Source organism: Elgaria multicarinata, chromosome 2, assembly GCF_023053635.1.
Source record: "Elgaria multicarinata webbii isolate HBS135686 ecotype San Diego chromosome 2, rElgMul1.1.pri, whole genome shotgun sequence".
Classification (NCBI taxonomy): Eukaryota; Metazoa; Chordata; class Lepidosauria; order Squamata; family Anguidae; genus Elgaria; species Elgaria multicarinata.
Genome location: NC_086172.1, coordinates 38,776,786 through 38,798,212, shown reverse-complemented (window position 1 = coordinate 38,798,212; position 21,427 = coordinate 38,776,786). Strand labels below are relative to the sequence as shown.

General features: G+C 40.1%; 1 protein-coding gene across 1 annotated transcript in view; it reads right to left on the bottom strand.

Annotated features, from left to right (window-relative positions):
* The window catches only part of TTN (titin), a 304,366-nt gene that overhangs the window by 238,423 nt on the left and 44,516 nt on the right, over window positions 1-21,427 (bottom strand). The window contains exons 25-39 of the mRNA XM_063116312.1: window positions 20,450-20,716; window positions 20,073-20,345; window positions 19,360-19,623; window positions 18,992-19,252; window positions 17,713-17,973; window positions 16,550-16,813; window positions 15,715-15,975; window positions 15,302-15,562; window positions 13,872-14,132; window positions 12,594-12,735; window positions 12,013-12,178; window positions 9,233-9,464; window positions 7,450-7,734; window positions 7,214-7,339; window positions 3,758-3,946 (exon numbers count right to left, since the gene is read on the bottom strand). Coding sequence (XP_062972382.1) covers window positions 3,758-3,946; window positions 7,214-7,339; window positions 7,450-7,734; window positions 9,233-9,464; window positions 12,013-12,178; window positions 12,594-12,735; window positions 13,872-14,132; window positions 15,302-15,562; window positions 15,715-15,975; window positions 16,550-16,813; window positions 17,713-17,973; window positions 18,992-19,252; window positions 19,360-19,623; window positions 20,073-20,345; window positions 20,450-20,716 — 3,513 coding nt within the window. The remainder of the gene's footprint in view (window positions 1-3,757; window positions 3,947-7,213; window positions 7,340-7,449; window positions 7,735-9,232; window positions 9,465-12,012; window positions 12,179-12,593; window positions 12,736-13,871; window positions 14,133-15,301; window positions 15,563-15,714; window positions 15,976-16,549; window positions 16,814-17,712; window positions 17,974-18,991; window positions 19,253-19,359; window positions 19,624-20,072; window positions 20,346-20,449; window positions 20,717-21,427) is intronic.

Sequence of the window (21,427 nt, the reverse complement as noted above, 5' to 3'; positions counted from 1 at the left end):
TCTCAGCACTTGAATTGAGGTCATAGACACCATGGCACTTTCTGACTTCTGGGTAACGGTTGTAGCATGAAGAGTTTCTGCTTCTTTCCCAACGCCAGCTGTCACAGTGGAAGTTCCAGAAATACGTTCGGAGGTCTGCACCACCATTTCCCGTGATGGCTCTTGCACGGATTTAATTTCTTTTACATAAACTTTGGTTTCCTTCTTTGCAAAAGGGGAAGCAATATGCACTTCTGATTTTGCCTGGACAGACTCTCTTACATCTTTCCCAGAGCTTTGCCTATCTAAGGCTTGCACTGTGTAATCAAGTAACAAAACATTTGATTAATACCTAATGCACTTCAATGGGGCCTAGTTAAAAACAAAACTCTATGTTATAGATGATGAGAATGAAATATGTCATCTTCCTTTGAAAGCCTAGCATGCCAGGTGCATTCATTAAGGGCACCCTGAATATTCAGCATAATACATAAAAGAATGATAGATGAAAAATGAAGTGGTAATGTGTGGGAGATATTTGTCTCTTCTTTTTTTCCTGCGATTGTCCATGCCAATTGAAGATATTTGTGATACCCTGACAAACAACATTTGTTGTTCTGTCCTGTCCCTTGTTTCCCTTTTAAAACCGAGTAGAGCAAACCTCAGAGAATGCTACCAACTGCCAACAACTCACTGTGTTGAAGTGTGCATTTGTTTAGTCTACTAAAACATCTGGACTATCTGAACTATAGAACTAGGATGCAAATTCTAAAGGACAGGAGCCTTGAAAGTACAGGAAACAAGAGTGGTTTATTGTGTTATCGCTAGGACTATCAACATTAGTGAAGGTACTGCAAATTCTAAAAAAAAGAAAAGTGAAATGAGGAAAAGAAGGTGATTAGTCACAGTGTAGAAAGTGTGGCTTATGCAACAAACTGAATCCCTAAGAACAAAAACGGGGCTTTACCTTCAGCAATCACTGTAAGTGTAGCTGTACATGTTTCATCTCCAGCACTATTTCTTGCTTTGCAAGAGTACTGCCCGGCATGTTCTGAGAAAGCATCTACTATTATCAATATGGCTGTGCCTGTAGACTCATCAAAATGGAAAACTATGTCTTTTGTTGGCAACATTAGCTGTTGATCATGAAACCAGAGGATTTCTGGTTTCGGCCTGGCAGAAACCCTGGCTTGGAATCTGACTGTTTCCCCGCTGCGTACGCTACAGCTCGAAATGGGCTGGATAAAGATGGGCCTTTGGCCAACAGGTTCCTTCTTAATGGAAACAGATGAAGAAACATGCCTTTCGGTATGTGAGGTAACTTCTTCAAACTTAAATCCTGAAAAGAAGCATGCCAACTTTTAATTTCTTGCCCCTGTACACCAGTCAACTTTCTCTTGCTGTCCTACATGCCTTCCTTGCTTTTAAACTGACATTTCTACACTCTTTCTTTCCCTAGTGACAATGTTTATGCTCTGGTGCAAACAGAAGAGAAAACAACACATTTGGATACACCTCACAATTAAATGTAGAACGCTTTTCAAGAGGATGCCTCGAATCGGAATAATTGTTTCCTTTCACAAATATTCAAAGTTGAATTGGTATCATCACTGTGAATGAATTCAATTCTTAGGGTTTGAGATACACTACAGATATTGCAAATCACTGTAGATACATCCTCCTCAGAAATGGCCAAAAAAAATTATCGTGCTCTTCTTTGTGTTTTTAAAATGTATTGGGATATTAATGTATGCATTTCGGAGCCTTCCTTTCTATTTTCATTGTATGAAGCTCTCCTCTTTCATATATAAACACAATTTCAACAATATTAACAATGCCTAACAATTGAATGTGTTTAATATATTAAGGGTGCAATCCTGTGCATGTTTAGACAGGAAAAAGCCCTATAACTCCCAGCATTCCCCATATAGCCTGGGAATGCTGGGAGTTGAAGGACTTTTCCCCTGTGTAAACATAAAGCTCCATCACATTGGGGGTTAACACGCTCCCTACCTTCACTTGTCCGCCCATGTTTTCGTTCCTCAGTTACTTCCTCTTTAAAAAGAGGAAGTACCCAATGAGCACGAGGCCCATTGAGTCCGCTGTTCTCATGGCACTGCTTCTCCTGCACACAGCAGGAGAGAGCAGTGATTCTGAGTTTAAAAAAACATCGGACTTAACCAGGGTATTTTTGTTGCACAAGGAAGGCCAGAAGGGGCGGAAGGCGCGCAGGAGGCAGACGACATCATGTGAGGGACCTGAGCAAACTCCATGATTGCCCAGTAACGAGCGTGAAATAAAACGCTCATCGGATGGAGCTTATACATAGGATTATGCCCTAAGACAACTTGGCTGGGATCCAAAGAGCTACTGTAGACATTCCCAGTGGCTTGGGCGTTGCCATATGAATATTTTAATGTTGTTCTTTGAATAACAGTTCCCCCCTGCTATATTCATGATGTTTCAGGAATTTGCTCTTTGAAGGGTTTTTGTGTGTGAAATGACGTGATCCACAATTCTCAGAGTAACCTTTGGATCAGGTCCTAGCTACCCACCAGATTTCACACTTCTCTGAAAGTTACATTGCAGTTCTTGGCAGTTAAAATGGATCCAAACATGCATTTATATACATATTTTGAGAGAAAATACGTACTTAGATTAATATTTTGAGAGGAAAAAATACATTTAAATATGTATTAAAATATGTATTTAAAGACATATTTGAGATTTTTTTTTTAAAAAAATGCAGATTAATGTGACAATAAAACAGAATTATGGGTGAAAACATGTGAAAATGGAGACAGACTGAAACAGGCAGATTTGCTTATCATGCCATATCACAAACAGCTTTTTAAATTCCCCCCTGCCCAGAACCAAAGGCAGTCCTTTCTCTTCTCTCCTACGTAATATACATGAATGCAAAACTCCTGATGTGATACCATTTCGCAGTGAGTATCCCCACTTTCATGATGTGCTCATCATACGTTTTGTATTACTAGATGTTACAGAAGAGAAGGAGCTTCTGGGCTGCTGCCTTTTAGCAAGTGGCATATATTGTTGCACTGTGTGGAGGCTGGTGGCTCTGAGGCCAGTGGGGCCATGAATCTGCTCCAGGTTTCAGCCAGAACTCTAAAGGAGCTAACCAAGGTGCTGAACCTATTTTGGGGGTTGGGATCAGCACCTTGGACAGCACCTTTACAGTTCTGTCTGGTTCTGACCGAAACCCAGAGTGGATTCACAGCTCCATTGACATTGGAGCCACCAGCCTACACTGGAACCACCCATAGATACATATTTCTGGACTCAGTATCAAAGTGGTATTCGCCACACAGCAATGAGGTTGGGGGTAGAGATGTAGTTTGTGAAAGATCAGCCCAAATCCCCATTAGGTGTATTAAGCTGGCTGCACAGTTCTTTGGATCCTAGCCTTTTGCCTCCTTTCAATGAAAAGGTGTTTGGCATTAAAAAATAAATATATGATGGGAATTCGTTTATGTTAGAGAGGATCCCCCCCCCACACCTTTTGTTGATGCATGCTGAATGCTTACTGGAAACAGAATGGAAAGGTGAAAGGTATGGAACACTGGACGGACGTGAAATGATGTGTAGAATGTATACTGCGGAGACCAACGGACATTGTGAACATCGGACAATGGGATTGATTATTTGTGTTAAGAGACACTGACGTGACGGACAATTACATGTAGGTTTAAGAAAGAATATTAATGATCAAACACATGCAAAACTGAAGAGTTTCTACTGAGGCAGCACGCTGTACCTTCCAGTTTCAACGCAGCCATACTTGACACCTGGCCTACAGAATTGCTGGCCACAAAGGTGTAAATGCCTTCGTCTTCTGGGTAAGCTTCTGCAATCTCCAGTTGGAAAGTGTCTTCAAACTGAGTCATCCTGAAGAAGCGGGATGGCTTGATCTCTTTGTCTTTGCTATACCAAGAGACTTTGAGGTCTGTTCAAGTGAAAAATAAACAAAATGTAAAAAGGAGTCACTCTTCACTCTCGGTGAGCAAATGGTTGAAAGAGTTGGGAGCTTGGTAACGCTCCTCAGGTTGGGACTAATTAAAGTGATATTTGACATGACAACCGCCATATTGAGTACTTTCCCCCCTTTCCTGGAACATTTAGTCAGACTAATCCTGCATGCCGTCACCCCTTCCAGCAACAACACATGCATGGTCCAGGGAGAAAGGAAATGCAACAGACAAATCTGGTGGGACTGTGTAGCTTTGCCTTCTGTGAACACAGAGAGCGTGAACCAAACATTTTGTTGTCTGTCTTTCTTCCAATATATCCACATCTCAAGTTTTTATTGTTTATAGCCAATGGCCATCACAATATCCAGAATTTCAGTGAGCATGAAAAATGAACACTTTTAGGATTTCAGGTATTTTCATGTAGAATGCCTCCACTGCGGAGATTGGTAGTTTTGGATATTAGGGAGCAGCAGAGGATTACAAGGCTTGGTTCTAATAGGACATAGAGATCTGGATAGTGATCCAAATCTAAAAGGGATCTCCATGCAAAGAGGAGAGTCCCCACTCTGTTACTTCACATATGGAATGCAACTGGAGTTCCTTCATTGTACACTCTTGTCAATGGGCAGGCAGAGGGGGAAAGGGGTGTAGGTTGGAAGTTCCCAGTGGCATATACCACTGATTCCTTTGCTACGGTAAACATATCAGGAACATTATGACCCTGTTCAGACAACACACTAAGCCACTATGGTTAAGCATTTTGAGCTAAACATTATGGCTTGGGGTGTCGTGTGAACCATGACTTAGCATGTCATGCAAACCTAACCATGGTGGCTACATAACCATGGTTCAAACACACTCACTAACCATTTAGTGCAAAAGGGTTAGTGGACTAACCATGGCTTAGTGTGTTGTCTGAACAGGCCCTAAGTTACAGTAACCTGTAACTTTGTAGGATTGCTGAATAATAAATTTGGTTTAGGTATTTACATTGCAGATGTCTAGAACCATATAATTTTGAACCATTCATGAGTTTCTTGCTTTGAAATAATATCCAGATTTTCTAAAACATGTATTTTACTGTGGTATTCAGATAAGGTGTTTAAAAAGTAATGAACTTTAAAAAGTTAAATGTACCATGTAAAGGGCAATGGAAGACATGTAAATCTTGCCATCCTGTAATTTAGCACTTAGCTATTATTGTAATACATTCATGCTGTATCTGAGGATATGCAAGTACATTCATGAACGATACACAAAGAGTGGGAGTGCCAAGAACAACTCCGCATGCTCTGTTCGCAAATAGATATTTCAGCCTTCAACATGCACATCAAAATGGTATATATACCCATGTGAGCATATATACAGACATTACTGTGACATGCTTTGCATAGCTGTAACAAATATTATGCCAATATTTTCAATGTAAACTCCTACATGATTTAAAAACAAACAAAATATTTTTTTCTGTAGTTATTAAAAATTAGGGGAATGAAAGGTCTGTGTATGCCGTAGAGTGGGGGTGAGGAGAGAACAAGGTTCTGTTGGAATATACCAAAAATAGCCACTATTCATTTCAAGCCCATTTATATAATTTTAAAATTGTCTATCAGGATGTTTATTTGTACCTAATATATATATATATATATATATATATATATATATATATATATATATGAGATACTATGTGAGTTTCATTAAAGTCAGCCACTCTTCAGGGAATTAAAAAGACTAATGTGTACTTTTATATAAAAAAGGAACATTTACAATAATACTGAAAGTTGTAAAATTATTATTCTCTCCTATTGTAATTAATTATCTTTCCTCTGTTATAAGGCTCCATTTATTTGAATGTCTAGATAGACCAAATTTACTGTGAGTAACATATAGCTCTTTCAGTGATGCACAGGAGTGATGTAAATACTTTGAACAATAATATGGCTAAAGCAGGGATGGGCAATTCATGGCCGTCCAGGTGCTGTTGGACTACAACTCCCATAGTCCTTCACCACTGGCTATGATTACTAGGGCTGATGGGAGTTGTCGCCCATCAACATTTGGAGGAACACAAGTTGCCTATTCCAGGAATAAACTACTTTATCTTTGTTGCTCCTATATATGCAATTAACTATGTGCACTGACATCAAAGTATCATTGTACATTGTGAGCATAAAAGTAGAAAGGTCAGAATGAATCATTAGGAATATTTTGAGGACTAATATTTCTCCCGTATTCTTCCCCAAACAAGCCTTTCAGTCATTTAGACCATTCTTATTTTATGTTCCTGTCATAATGAGAGAATGTGCATGGCATCTTTAAAACACTTCCTAGTGTCTGGGGCGGGGACGACGACAACACAACCCTTTACTAGTAAAGTTTGTTGTTGGGCTTTTTAAAACCCCAAGATGCTCCTAATTTGACACATACACAACCTGCACACCTGAGAGGACATATCTGTATTTTGTACTTGAGCATAGAAACCCAAATGCAAAAAAGTAAAGTGAGAATTGACCCTAGTTGCAATAAAGGAAAGTTCAATTAAATCTAACTTTGCAAGACAACACTGTGTCAGCAGGTGACACCAGAGGTTTTGTTCATTTTTCATGCTCCTTTAACACAGTGCTCACACCCTCATTATATGCAGTTCTCTAAAGCTCTCCTAGGTCATTGCACTGACGCATTTTCAAACGTTGTAAACCAGGAAAGCATGGCAAAAATGCCTTTTTGAGTTTAACAGGGAAGAAGGATTGAGCCTGTTATCATATTTGAGACTTCATAATAATTGAGACTTCATAATATTTATCAATGCAGAAAGAAGCCCTTAATGATAGGACTTCTTGGCCAGCAATAATGTGATGAAAGTTATTTTATTACTGGCTAATAGGGTTTTGGTTGAGTAACACTATATATCTATATGTGTGTGTGTGCGCACACACAACTGAATCTACACAGTTATAGGAAAGCTGGCTTCAGTAACTGGACCCTTTTTGTCTTCTTTTGCGTATCAGTTGATCAAGGAACAACTGATTTTGCCCTCCCTTTACTTTTTTTCTTCCCCCCTTCTTTGTATCATTTCCCCCCTAAAATTGTATTAATTAATTTTATATAACAGTTGCTTAGACATCAATTGTTAGGGGACTGATCACTTGTTGGTTATATTAAAAATTAAAAAAAAAAATCAAAAAATCCAAAAAGTAATAATCAAGGAGCCCGAACGCTTTATATGGTTTTGTTAAACTAACCTGTCCCTGTAACTCTGCACTGAAAGTAAGTGGGCTGTCCCTCAGAAGTAAGCGCATCACGCAGTGGTGTGATAATAGTAGGTGGGTAAACTGGCACCTCTAGATCAGGAGAAACAACTTCTGGGACTAAAGAAAAAGACCAAAAAGCGATTATTAGCCTCCATGGAAGAGCACACACGACAAAATATTGACAACACCATTTTCAAAAATGCTTGAGAAGGGCAGGGGGAGCTTGCCTTCCACCGACAGGGATGCGGAAGAGGTGGCCACGCCGTAGTCATTCTTCGCTTCTATCGTGTAGACAGCAGCATCTTCAGGGAACGTCTCGATCAGCAACAGAGTGTATTCTTGGGCGTCATGAAGGAACTTGACCTTAAAGCCTGGGGAAAGAGGCTGTTCATCTTTGTACCATGAGACCTTGGGCTGAGGTGTGCCTGACACAACAGCGCAGAAACGGGCTGGTTTCCCAGACTCCACGGTGGCTGGCTGAAGCTCCTTTACAATTTGAGGTGGCTCTGGAGCTGTACATAAAAACACAAAGTAAGCTAAATATTTTCTATGCCATTTCTCCCTATTAAACACAGTTGTTATCAGTTTGTTAAGGACCTATAGGCAATGAGGTGGGGGGGCGGGCTGGCAAGGAAATTGGATTTGGATGAGAGAGAGCTAGAGGACTTTCAGATGGGGAGAGATCGTGTTTCCTTACTGCTGCTCTGCTTCCTGCTTCTCTTCTGCATTTTAAATAAGTTGAATTACACGAATTAAGAGAGTAGCGACCACGTGGTCTGTAATGTAAAACCTCCCATCCCATACAGTTTATTCGGTCAGCGCCCTGTAGTGGGCATTTTATAGCACAACTTTGACTGCACATGGCAGGAAATCTTGACAAATCCCGCCATATTTCAGAAGAATTGAGGTTTCTGAGGTGTTTTTTTTTAATGGAAAACTGGGGAAAGGAGCAGGAGATGTGCAGGAGGTTCACAGTATTGTCAAAATGACCCATGAACATCGGTGAGCAGCCAATCACGAGCATGCTATCAATCGCTTGTTTAAAGTAAGCCCTTAGTTTATAATCACAGCTCAGCAACAAAACCCAACAAGCACTCCTGGACAATGTGCAAAGACTTGATTTACTCATGTACATTCTAACCACATGGACTGCAAGGAGGAATCTGAAACTTCCCCCACATTAAAAACGTCTTGCATGTACAAAACTTATTCATCAAGAAGTCAACTGGGCTAGAATCCTTTTTCCTGACATGATAGTTTTCAATGGGCAGGGAGATTGGGATATGGGGACATCCAACTATAGGGTACCCCAATATAGCCATTAAAATGGTATAGTCCCAGGCAGACTGTAACACATGCTTTTTCTCAGCATATTATTCATCCCTGACTTGCAGCTTCACCTCAGTCATAGGGCTGTCCTTAGGATAAGAACTATAGGCAAGTTCTTAGGCAAGAACTATAAAGCAATACTGAATACTAGGGGGAAATATCCCACATACAGTTTGGATAGCTCTGTGTTGGAATGTCAGACTCTTTTATGGCCTGGCTTTGACACTAAGGCATTACAATGACAATTTTTCCGACTTTTCTAGTTAGCAAAGTGTCTTGGGCTTCATGTGTGCCAAATTTCAACTTCTACCATTTGGGGGTACATTTTGAGTCCCCCTTTTGGTTAGAGAGATACACAAATATTCTGTTTTTTCAAATTTGTATACTAACTGGAGTATCTTGGACTTCACCTGTGCCAGGTATCAGGGCCCCTAGCCTATCTAGAAGTACCAAACTATTCTGAGAACCCCATGAGCCAGTGGGCCTGAGGGTAGGGACTGTCTTCTTTATTGATAAATTGTAAGCCGCTCCGAGAGCCTTTTGGCTGAGGTGCGGGATAAAAATACTCTAAATAAATAAATAAATAAACAAACAAACAAACATGTGGTTTAAAGTTGTTCACTAGAAAAGATGGATTAAAAATCCAATAAAAAGCAAAATAAATCTCTACGCCTGACATACCATTCACATGGAGAGTAATGGAACTCCTGTTTTTTCCAGCTAAAATGGTGTATTCTCCAGCATCTGTATATCTGGTTTCAGTGATGGTCATCCGATGGACTCTTCTTTCCACCACATAATGATACCTTTCTTCAATCTGGAAGTTGATTTCAATTCCATCCTTATACCAGCGAGCATCAATGTCATCTTCATTGACCTCAAATTCTACCACAGCTCGCTGTCTCTCAATGACCTAAGTAAACAGAAGCAAAATAACTATTATATATTAAATTTACGACAGCCGTTTTCCCTTCAATGAAAACTATAGAAAAGGCACTTCCCAATTCTCAGATAAATGGAATTGCATTTGCGATTTACCGTGACTTTTGGATCACGTCCAAGTTTGCACTGCATTATGGTTATGTGTCTTTGGGGGAGTTAAATTGCATTTTGACATGTGGGTGGAGCTTTGAGGGCAGGACGATGTGATTGGCCGATTTCCCGTTTTCCCACCAATCGGCTGTCTCGTTCCTTCCCTCCCCACTCCCGGTTTCTCTGTTATATGAATCTACGGAGCTCCGCATATAAAATTTATAGCTTATATCATATCTACTCCATAGCATTGTATATATATAAAAAATCTGGAAAATAAATCACTGTTGCTGCTGCAGTGTGATGCTCTTTACCTAGCTTCGAATCAACGAAAATTCGGGTTTATATTTAATCAGGAGCAATCCCGTTGTCGTATACTTCACCTCTCATTTTCTAATTTCCTATCTGAGCACACGCGTGAGGAGGACACACAACAAAATGTGATCATAGAACCCCAGCAGGATCTACACTACTGCTTTTAAATGGTTTATAACAGCAGTGATAATTGTTGGGACCCAGGACACACACTCCATATACAGTTTTCAAATCGCTTTCAAAGTGTCATATCCCTCTTGGTGTAGAGCTAGCCCCCAACCTTAATGGTACTGGCTCCTGCCCAGGGATCCAGCCAGTCTGGAATAGATGCCTTGTAGTGCTTTTCAGCACTTTCATATGGCATAGGGGAGTTCCCAGCCCTATTTGAGCATTTGCTCTCAAGTGGTTCCAATTGTGTGAGATGAGAGAGTGGGACTGTGCTCACTGGCCCTTCCACCTTTCCTGTGTCCTCACTGTCCATCCCGGCTGCCTTCCATGTGCTGGAGAGAGGAGGGCTGAAGTGGGGGGGGGGCTGCTCTGTGCGCATAGGGCCCCGCACCATTTAGAATCCTGATCACAGAGGGGGCCTCGACTGCACAGGGAGTAGGGCCTGGGGCTCTCCTTCCCCCTCCAATGAAGGAAAGGGAAGGGGGATGGGCAACAGGGAGGTGACCAAGCAGGCAAAGCCAATGAGCATGGTCCGACTCTGCCTCCTAACACAACTGTGGTGGCATGAGAAAGAATGCCTGAAATAGGGCTTTAGTTTTACTGACACCCCATTTGGTATTAGAAAGGATAAGAAAATGTGGCAGTCTATCCCCACACCCAGGGTATCCCCAACGTGTTTCAGAGCTCCAACTAGGCCAAAACAAAGCCTTGTCAGAACCTGTGGGGCTTGCGGGGCAGTGGGGTCTGGAGAACGGGGAAGGGAAAAGAACAGGAAGGGTTTTTTTCTTCGAAACCTTGTTGTGTATACCCTGGGGGGAATTTGTTGTTTGACTTCGCTCTGTATATCCTGCCCTACCTAACCCTAATTTCCACCTCCAAGATACCATAAGCTGATAGAGGTTCAAGCAGCCCAAACTATTCATCCCCCATTTCTTCCTTCCTTCTTTCTTTTTTATTTTATTTTATTTCTTTTCTTTTCTTCTAGAGTTCCTAGAAGTCTCTGAGCATAGGTTCATGTTGGGCTGTTTTGAGGGTGTGGTTTTTTTAAGTTATTTAACATATATTGATATTATATATCAAAATGGATGGCCGAGCACACCATCATGCGTATGCATCACGCATAACTGCCCAGAGAGCTGCAGCTATGGGGTGGTATATAAATGTAATAAATAATAATAATAAATAATATGCCACTCTAGAACAGGGTGACAGGTTAATGACAAGAAAAGGAACAACTACACCTGTACTACATGAGTCTTCAAGTACCAAATAAGAGATAATATTGCCAGATCCTCCTAGTATTAACACTTGGGAAATAAGAGAGGTTTTCAAAATATAATTTTGTCAGTGCTTGAACATTTTTCACAGCAGCTGTAAAGTTTCCTTTTGTTCACTGGCATTAACTGATTTGAATTAAGCCAGAAGGGGGAATTTAGTTCAATATAAAGTATTTTGTAAGGTATTAAACTTATCTAAAGGGACAACAAATATGTGAGGGAAATTACCATGAACAACCAAAGATTTATTTTCTGTGTGCACTGCAGCAATTCCTAGTTCTGAAAAGTCAAGCCACTGCCCAGTTTAAAAAAGCAGCAATGTGAGCAATTCTCTCCCACAGGTGAGCAATTCTCTCCCACGTGACTGTGCATAATCTTTGGCAAACAGACATAATTACATGGGTAAATTTTCAAAATGGGAAAATGTCAGGATTGAACATTTAATATTTATACTGAATGAGATCTGGGAGACAAGCTTTAAACAAAGCATTGCTACACGTAAGCATATCTGAACATTCTCCACCACCACCCATCTTTGATGGTATCAAAGCTTCTCCACAAATTGTTATTGAGTTTTGATCTTTTCTTTTCTCCAGCAAAAGAATGAAATTTCTGGTAACAGATGCAGGTCTATCATACTGCTTATCCTAACTCTAGGAAGTACTATACCTGAACATCTTTTTGGAGGCTTCTGATACGAACGTCACGCCCTTCCACTATCAAATTGGCACTAGACATATTTCCTCCTGCTACTACAGTGTACTTCCCAGAATCAGACACCTTTGTGGAAGTAATCAGAAGACGATGAACAAATCTTTCCCTTTGAACTTTCACTCTAAAAAGAATGCAAATAAAGGAAATTTAGAAAGAAAACATACACACTATAGATGGTGGGGTCTCCAAATAGATTTTCTTCCTCTGTAACTGTTTTGGATTCACAAGATGATTCTCTCCTCCCAGCTCTCACTGTCAGAAGTTACATTTTTATTCTTGGCACATATGCAGTCTATCCATACTTCTTTCAACGAGGTATAAAATGGTAAGTTTCATTATCTCCTCCTATCGCATTCCTTTTTGTGCCGAACAAATAAAAGCCACAGAATGGTAGATTCTTGATAGTTCTCTAATCAGATTGACCACGCAACATTTGAATTCTCTATCTTTATCATCCAGGTAGGTCTTGCATGCTTGTGATTAGCAGCACACAAGTTCTCATGACAAAAATAAATAAATAAACATAAACAAATTACCTTTCTCCAAGCTGAAGCTCCTGCCCATCTTTCATCCACTGAACAGAAATGTCAGGTTCTGAGATTTCACATTCAAAAACAGCTCTTTTCTTCTCCACAACTTTAATGTCTTTAATGTGTTTTCTAAATTCAATATGGCGAGCTAGAAAAACATAATGTATAATATTGTCATTTTGAGCGACGTAGTACATACCAGAAGGATTAATATTGATGGGCTACATCAAACATTGTGTGAGGTCCTGGCTTCTCCTCTACTTCAGGCCACTGTGCCCCACAGATCTGCCCTGGAAGGTCCCCCAACTCTCCAAAGCAGATTGTGGGTTGGCTGTAGGGGAGGAGGGAATCCACTCCACTGGTGTTCTGTCAGTGGATGGACACAACTGGATTTTATGCTATTTATTTAACTTCGACTTTGACTTTCTGCATTAGTTCCAAGGCAGGTTACAACAATAAAATCAGACATATAAAACACTGCTACATAAAATATGTAAATAAAATATGTCAATAAATAAAATTTGAGACATAGCAGCAGTCAGACTAAGACAACTGAAAGAAAACAATTTTATGTAGGGGTTATTATTCACATAACTATCTCAGCCTGTGACACCCGTTGGCTCACTTTCAGCAGCATCAAGCATTTATGAACTAAGCGATGTATGTTTTACCTACATTTGGATGATCCTATCTCAGCTTAACCAGCTGAGATATGACTTTGCTGCAAGTACAAATGAAGAAGGAATTAATTTACTTCTAATTAACCATAACTTCCAGTTTTGTCTGAATTAAGAAACTATGGTAACTAGCTTTGGAACAAGCCACGATATTAAGCCATGGTTTGAAATTGGCTTAATAACTTGGCTTGTTCTGAAACTGGTATCCATAATGTCCTGATTTGGATGAACTACTGTTAATTGGAGGCTTCCTGGTTTAATTATGGCACATGTGGAAGGAGGAGCAAAGGGGCTTCTGCATGGTGAAAAAGGTACATTCATAGCATATGAAGACAAGATATGATCTCCAAATGATCTCATTATTACCAAAAGCTGGATTGGCCATTGGGAGTACACCAGAAATGGCAAATATATCTGTGTGGTAGTACGCCTGAATCTAACCAGGGCTGAACTCAATGCATGGTGGCTGATGCATGCATGTGATGGGCCTTGGCATAAATTGATGCACCTGGAGTTCAGTATGAGCTGCCTTCTTCCTGCAGCTGCCATGGGCTGAGACACTGGTGTGAGCATGCCCTAAGTTAAAACAGATGAAGAAAACAAATACCTTCCACATATAAAGTGGCCGCTGAAGCAGCTTTTCCAGCAACAAAACTGTATTCAGCTCCATCTCCAAAATGTACATTCCTTATTGAAAGAGAATATGTAAGCTTCTTAGTTCTGATCTGGCATCGGTCCGTGGATTTTATTTCCACCCCATTCTTTAACCATTTGTATGTAATGCCTTCATAATTGACAGTCACTTCAAAGGTTATTGTATCTTTTTCTTCTGCATTGATGTCTTTCAGCATGGATGTAATCAGGATAGCTGTTTAAAAACAAAATAAGTGAATTCTTCATTTAGAATTTCCTGGTTGAAATAATCTATTAGGATATTACTAACATTTTAATTATTATTTAAGATCATATCACACAAAGGTCAATTGTCTCCATTATTCAATTCCTTGCCCAGGTAGTGTTTGTTGTTACATTTTATCCCATTCATCAGCTCTCAGGAGCTGTGACTTGTTTGTTGTTACATTTTATCCCATTCATCAGCTCTCAGGAGCTGTGATTTACATTTTTATTCCTATAAGATAGGAAGTTAGGCTAAGAGAGAATGACTTGCCCATGGCCACTCATTGAGATGCACAGCTAAGCAGGGGCTCAAATCAAGGTTTCCCACATCCTTCAAACCAATGCTCTAGCTTAGCTGCTAAACCACACTGATACACATCTATACACCTGCTGCCTCTTAGACATCTTCACATACTTTTTTAAAATAGCAATATCAAAGAACATTACAAAGGAGAGCAAGCATATTCTTTATACAGATCAAAAAGGTTTGAAAAATGAGGGTCCTAAATAAGAAAGTTAAACAATATGCTGGCAACAGAAAGCCCCAGTTCACATGTCATTACTACCCATGGCTTGTTTAAACCATGAGTAGTCATGAATGAAAGGAAGTGAGAGTGCTGTTTCTCACTGCCCAATCACTCCTGCTACAGCTGGACAGAGCTAAACAACCCAGAGACACTTCAGCACTGAGTTGTTGATCATGATGACCAAAACAGATATTCTGGATTGTTGGAAGAGAGACAATCCAGAGTTGTAACCCATGTTTTGTTCTTGGTTTACAACTCTGCATTGTCTCTCCTCCAACAACCCACAATTCCAGATTCAGACATCATGATCAACAACCCAGGGATGCAGCAAAACTTGATGGGAGCAGGCAGATGGGAACCAGCATGCTCACTCACTCCTGCTTTTTCACGGCTACTCATGGTTTAAATAACCCATGGATAGTAGTTGTGATGTGCGAACTGGACTAGAGGTTTATACTGCAAGAGTGGCATATCCAGAGAAAGTAGGTGGGCTTAATTTTTAGCCCCTAAATTTAGCCCCTCTTGCCTGGTCTTACTAAGCACAAAATGCTCTGTTCCCATTTTATCTTTACTTCTACCCAGGATTCTGTGCTGTTGTATATTTTTAGCTTACGTTTCACTGTCAGGGTCGCGCTGACTTTGTCATTTCCGCAGATAAAGGTGTATTCGGCAGAATCCTCACTGCTGGTGTTGATGATGCTGAGCTGATGGAGTTTTCCCTGAACTACTATCTTAAACTTCTCGCTCATTTCAATTTCCACTCCATTTTTCAGCCACACAGCAGGTACATTAAAATGAGACACCTCACACTCAAAAGAGGCAGTTTTGGTCTCAGCAACCTCAATATTTTTCATGGTCTTTGTAATGTGTACAGCTGTGGAAAATAATTTAAAAAAATAAGATTAGATGGTCCTTGAGCAGGGATGATGAGAAAGATTTCTTTCAGTGTGACATTTGATAATGGTACATGATGTTAATTAGATAAATATATAGATAATTGATAATTTAATTTTTTTAAAAACTTACTTTCCACAAATAGTTTTGCTTTACATTCAAGTTGTCCTACTACTGCTGTGTATTCTCCAGCATCCGCAGGGGATATATTTTGCAATGTCAGCTTGTGAACTTTCCTTTGAGAGCTCAGTCTGTATTTGTCACTTGGCTTGAGCTCAATGTTTTTGTGGAACCACTTGACTGGGACAGTGTCATGAGACACGCTCACTTCAAAGGAAACGACGGAGTTCTCCAGAGCAGTCACATCCTTTGGTTTTTTGATGATCTTAACAGCTTGAAGGAAGACGTTAAAAGTTTAGTCATTGGTTTGAGTTTAATTCCAACCATCGTTGGACTACTGGCAACAGGATGGAGACAGATAATAGGCTTGGATTTTCAGAACTGAAAGTACTACGGGATGATAAAAGCGTATTTATATTTTGTTTTATTTATTACATTTCTATCCTGCCTTTCTTCCTCCTGTAACAAACACAAGGTGGCTTACATGAACCTCCCCCTTTCCATTTTATTCTCACAATTCTCACCCAGTGAGGTAAGTTAGGCCGAAAATCAGTGACTAGCCCAAATTCACCTAGTGAGCTTAATGGCCAAGTGGGGACTAGAATCTGGATATCCCAAGTTCTAGTCCAAACACTTCAACCGCTACACCACACTACACCATATTGCCCATGATTTGCACATTTTCCTTTGTTCTCATCTTGTTCATAGAGTTTTCTGTAGAGCTTTAAAAAAATCACCAAAACACAATGAATGAATGTGCCACTGCGGGGAATGATGCAACTTGCCATAGCATTTTCAATTCCCTTAAATTATCTCCAGCTGACTAATTATATAAAGGCTGACTTACTTTCAACATGGAGCCTGGCATTGGCTCCAATCTTTCCCAGTTTAAAGCTGTAAACTGACTCATCAGGTACACCACAATTCTTGACTTTCAGTGTGTGGACAGTTCCTTCCACCTTGATCTCATATTTGTCGCTAGAAAGCAGCTCAACGCCATTTTTAATCCACTGAGCGCCTTTCACATCAGGATGAGTAAGTTCTACTGAAAACACTGCATCTTGTGTTTCTGTTACAGTCAGGTTCTTCAGTGTCCTTTTGATCTTAACAGCTGTTTCGAAAGAACAAATCATATGGGAAAAAGCAAATAAAAATGGTTAAAGTTGCATCGTACATTGCAAACACAGGCTTTCTAATGTATAGTTAAAGGAGGCTGGCAGAAGATTCTGCTTCCATCTTCAGATGGAAGATGTTTCTGGCCGATTTTCGGTGATATCTGTTCCCCCTCATCCCATCGCTACAACAGAGAGGTTTTCTGGGTTGCTGAGGCAGCTCTTGGAGAGGACTGGCTAGAAAAGCCACCTTCCATCAGCACTTCTCAGGATCCATGACACATTACGCTACAGTGTTGACCAATCTCATGTTATAGTTGTATCTGAGATTATTTTTTCTTTTCTTCCCAAAGAAAAATAAATTGTATACATCTTTGATTAATATTGCATGTTAACTGTGTACCCAACATAAAGCTAGGGTAAATATCCCCCACTCCACCTATGAATTCATGAGGGAACCTACAATGTTACATTACAAGACTGAAACCACAATATCTTCCTTTTCATGCCATGTCTACTCTGAAGGAAGCTCCGCTGTGTTAAAGGGGGTGTACTCCTGAGTAAATGTGTCCAGCTAATTTCAAATTCTAGAGGAATTCATAAGAATCATAAGAACAATATTTGCAGTCCCATTTCTGAATACTCCAGTATTTTTTTTTGTAATAAAAATGTTGGAGTATGGCTGCCAATTGTATTGCTGGAATATGCCATTCAATAGTCAAGCACATTCCATCTTGTAAGCTTCTTATATTCAACCTGTATTTCATTTTCTATTTATTTCCATTTTTCATAATGAATGTTGCTAAATTCGTAAGTGGACCATGCACAGAAAGGGCCATTTCAGTAGATGTTCAATCAGGCCAGCGTGGAATTGAGGCAGGTTTTTTTTATTACTCACTTTCCACTTTCAGCTTAGCAGATGTTTTTGAAGATGCCACTTGAAAGGTATATTCTCCGGCATCATCAAGTTTGCTGACTGGAATATTAAGCCTCCTCTTCAAACCATCGGATTCACTTTTACAGTGAACTGTCATAGAAAGTGGTTTTCCATCCTTTATCCACTGGCCCTGAGACTCTGGATTGGTTACTTCGCATTCAAAAACAGCTGTCTGGGATTCAGCCACAGTTAGATCAGTGAGGGGCTTTGAAATAGCACCACCTGTGGGGAAAAAAAACAAAGTAAAAACTTAGATTTGCCCTTTGTGTCCTCAGTCAGATTAGCTGTTCATTGCTTTCACTGACAGCCCATTTTCACAATGCTCCTCTTGTGGTAGCTTCTGTCCACTACTCCTACCACAAACAGGGCTCGGCCTATCATTAGGTAGAGTGAGGTGGTCACCTCAGGCAGCTGATTTTGAGCAACATGAAAGGTCAGCAAATGGTTAATGATTTAATTTAATCTTGTTGCATTTATATTACCCGGAAGTGGAGAGATGTCCATGGGAGTTACTCCCTGCAGTGTCAAAATAACTTAGCTAGTCTTGGGTGTTAGGTACCTTGACTGTAGTGGTGCCATTTGCTGCTCCATCTCTGACCTATGCCATTTGCTGCTCTGTTTCCAGCAGCAAAATGCCTAAGACAGGGCTGGACCATAAAGCAGAGCTGGCCCTGTGAAAATGGTGTGCTCCACAGTTCTGTGAACATTGATTGTTACTATGCTCCTACCCTTGGGAATTGCAGCTGTACTAAACTCTGTTGGCATCACAGACTATGTTGACCTGATGACACTTTCTTTCCCCATGTCTCCATGGAGACCAGATGGAGGATGATGCAACTCTCCCCAAAGTCAGACTTTATTATATAAATTTGGGAGGTGTTGTATTTAACCCCATAAAGAACAACAGAAAATTAAAACTAAGTGAAAATTGAAAACAATTAGAAAAACATATATATATATATATATATATATATATATATATATATAAAAAGTAAAAACTACAACCTACTTGAAACTACCCAAAGCATGCCCTGCCCTTCAGAGAAATTGGAGTAGTGTTGAAGAAGGAGGTAGAGACCATCCTAGTATCACTTTCCTTCAGCCCCCTCCCCAACATTTTTTGCAAGACTCTATTCATAGTCATGGAAGGAATTATGTAGTGGACTGACAAACATGTAAACCATGGGGACATTTTACCTTAAAGAAAAGTCAACACAGTAGCACAGTCTGATCAATTTACCTGCTACAACCAGCCTTCCAGATGTCTTCTTCTCCCCAGCATAGAATGTGTACTCCCCTTCATCGTCCTTCATCATGTTCACTACTGTCAATTTATATATTGTGCCATGTGCCTCTATTTTGTATTTGGGGCTGGCTTTGAGTTCCTGGTCTTTGAAATGCCACACAACATCAATCCCGGCATGGGACAGCTCAACTTCAAAGGTTACATTCTGCGTTTCAGTGCAGGTGATATCATGAAGTCCTTTAATAATCTGGATTTCTGTTTGTTTTTTAAAAAGTGCATTGTTAGAATTAAATTATCATTATCACTTTGTTACATGAGGAGAATGTATTTTAGTAATGCCAGTATATTTGAAGAATACTTACTTTCAATTGTGAGATTGCAGCTAGTTTCAACTTTGCCAACAGCCAGTTTACAGTGTCCTTCATCTGATGCGTGTGTCCTCGTAAACACAAGTCGTTGTTTAGCACCTTTGGAGACTGTTTGGACACGGTCATCAGGCTTTATCTGCTCATCATTTAGGTACCATTTGGATGAAGATACATCCGGAACTGAAATTTTGCATTCAAGGATGGCTTTTGTGCCCTCAACTGCATGAACATCTTTTAGAGGTATTACTATATCCACACCTGCAAATCACAGAAAATAAACATCTTAAAAAAGTTTCCATTAAAAGCATCCATTAATTTCTTCTATAAATATTTCACTTAAGTATGTAAGAATGTCTGAAGATGAGACCAAGATCCTAGTCTAGTATAATGTTTCAAACAACAGATGCCCAGATGTCCCTGGATGTTCATCAGGAGAGCATTATAGGCTATCCCTTGCTGCTGTTACTATTCAGAGCTATTCTGGATTGTATCCAATGTTAGAGTAGACACATTGAAATAAATGAAACTTAAGTTAGATTAACATTGTCTATACATACATAGCCATCATACTGCTGATAGCTGTAAACAGAACTACACTCAGTGAATTTATCCTTTTTAAAAAGTGAAATACACTAACGGCTTTCACCAAATTTCATGCAAGTTAATTATGCTTTTTGCTGTATGACTTCCAATGGACAAGCACTTACTATAGACAGTGACACGACCAGTAGTTGAAAGAAGCAGGCTAGGGATGTTAAAGGAGTATGCGCCGCTGTCTTCTTTTGTTACATCTTCAACTAACAACATATGAGACTGCTTGTCTATCACAATGTGGACCCGATCACTTGGTTGAATTTCAACACCATCCTTCATCCAGACCCCTTCAACATTTTCTTGGGAAAGCTTCACTTCAAGTTGAACAATATCACCTTCACAGACCTTCTGATCAGCAAGACCTTGAAGGACAGTGACAGGTCGTGCTATGGAATATGAAATAAAAGAAATATCAAATTAATAATCATGCTAAGGAGCATTGGCTATGAAATTTATGGAAGGCAGAGACTGCTTTGGTCGAATGACTTACGCTTCATCTTCAGTTTACAGGAGGTCTTTTTTCCATCTGCTACAAAGCTATATTCTCCTTGGTCTTCTTTGGCAACGTCCTTAATTGTGAGGATTTGGCGACCTCGGCGTGAGGATATGACATATTTATTACTGGGTGTGAGTTCAACATCGTTATGATACCATTTTCCTTCCATATCTTCAGGTGAAATCTCACATTCCAGTTCTCCTGAGAAGGATTCTGGGACTTCAATATCCTCCAGTTCTTTAATAAACTCAATAATAGCACCTGCATCCAAAAACAATCATCTCAGTAAGCGATTACATTGGTTATGAAAATTCCAAAAATGTTCATTAGAGACTGGATCAAAAAGTATAGCCCAATTTAAAATCTTTCCACCAGTATCCAGAGAGGTGCTAGCCTACACCCCTGCTGATTCTGTTGCACAAGCAAGATCCACTACTTGTGCAACAGGGATTTAGTGCTTCCAGAAGCAAGCAGAAACACGCTGACTGCTCATTTTTGTAATGGGGCAGGTCAGTTGAGCTCCCCCAAACTCTACTGATGCAGAGTGTTTCTGCTTGTTTGGGGGCTTCCTATAGGGAGTGTTAAATCTCTCTTCTGCAAGTGGCGAATCCCACTTGCGCAATGGAATTGGCAGGAGGAGCTTCTACATACTTTCAAAATGTAGAAATGAGCACTCAATATGCTTACAATGATAATGAATACAGATACACATATAAATATACTGAAGTCTTCCTCCTTCCCCCTGGACTCAGAATAACACCTCTTCTAGCCAAACTGTACTTTATCTGAAACCCATGTTACATATACTATGACTAGAACACCTGCTGCTGCCAGAGCTGGTTCTGTGCTGGTCCAGGGCCATGCCCATGTCCCCATGGTTCCCCTAACAGCATGTCTAGCATCCTACTCAAGCAATGCATTTCCAAAGGGGCTGAACATCACTTGCAATTCATGCTTAACCAGCTGTAAGAG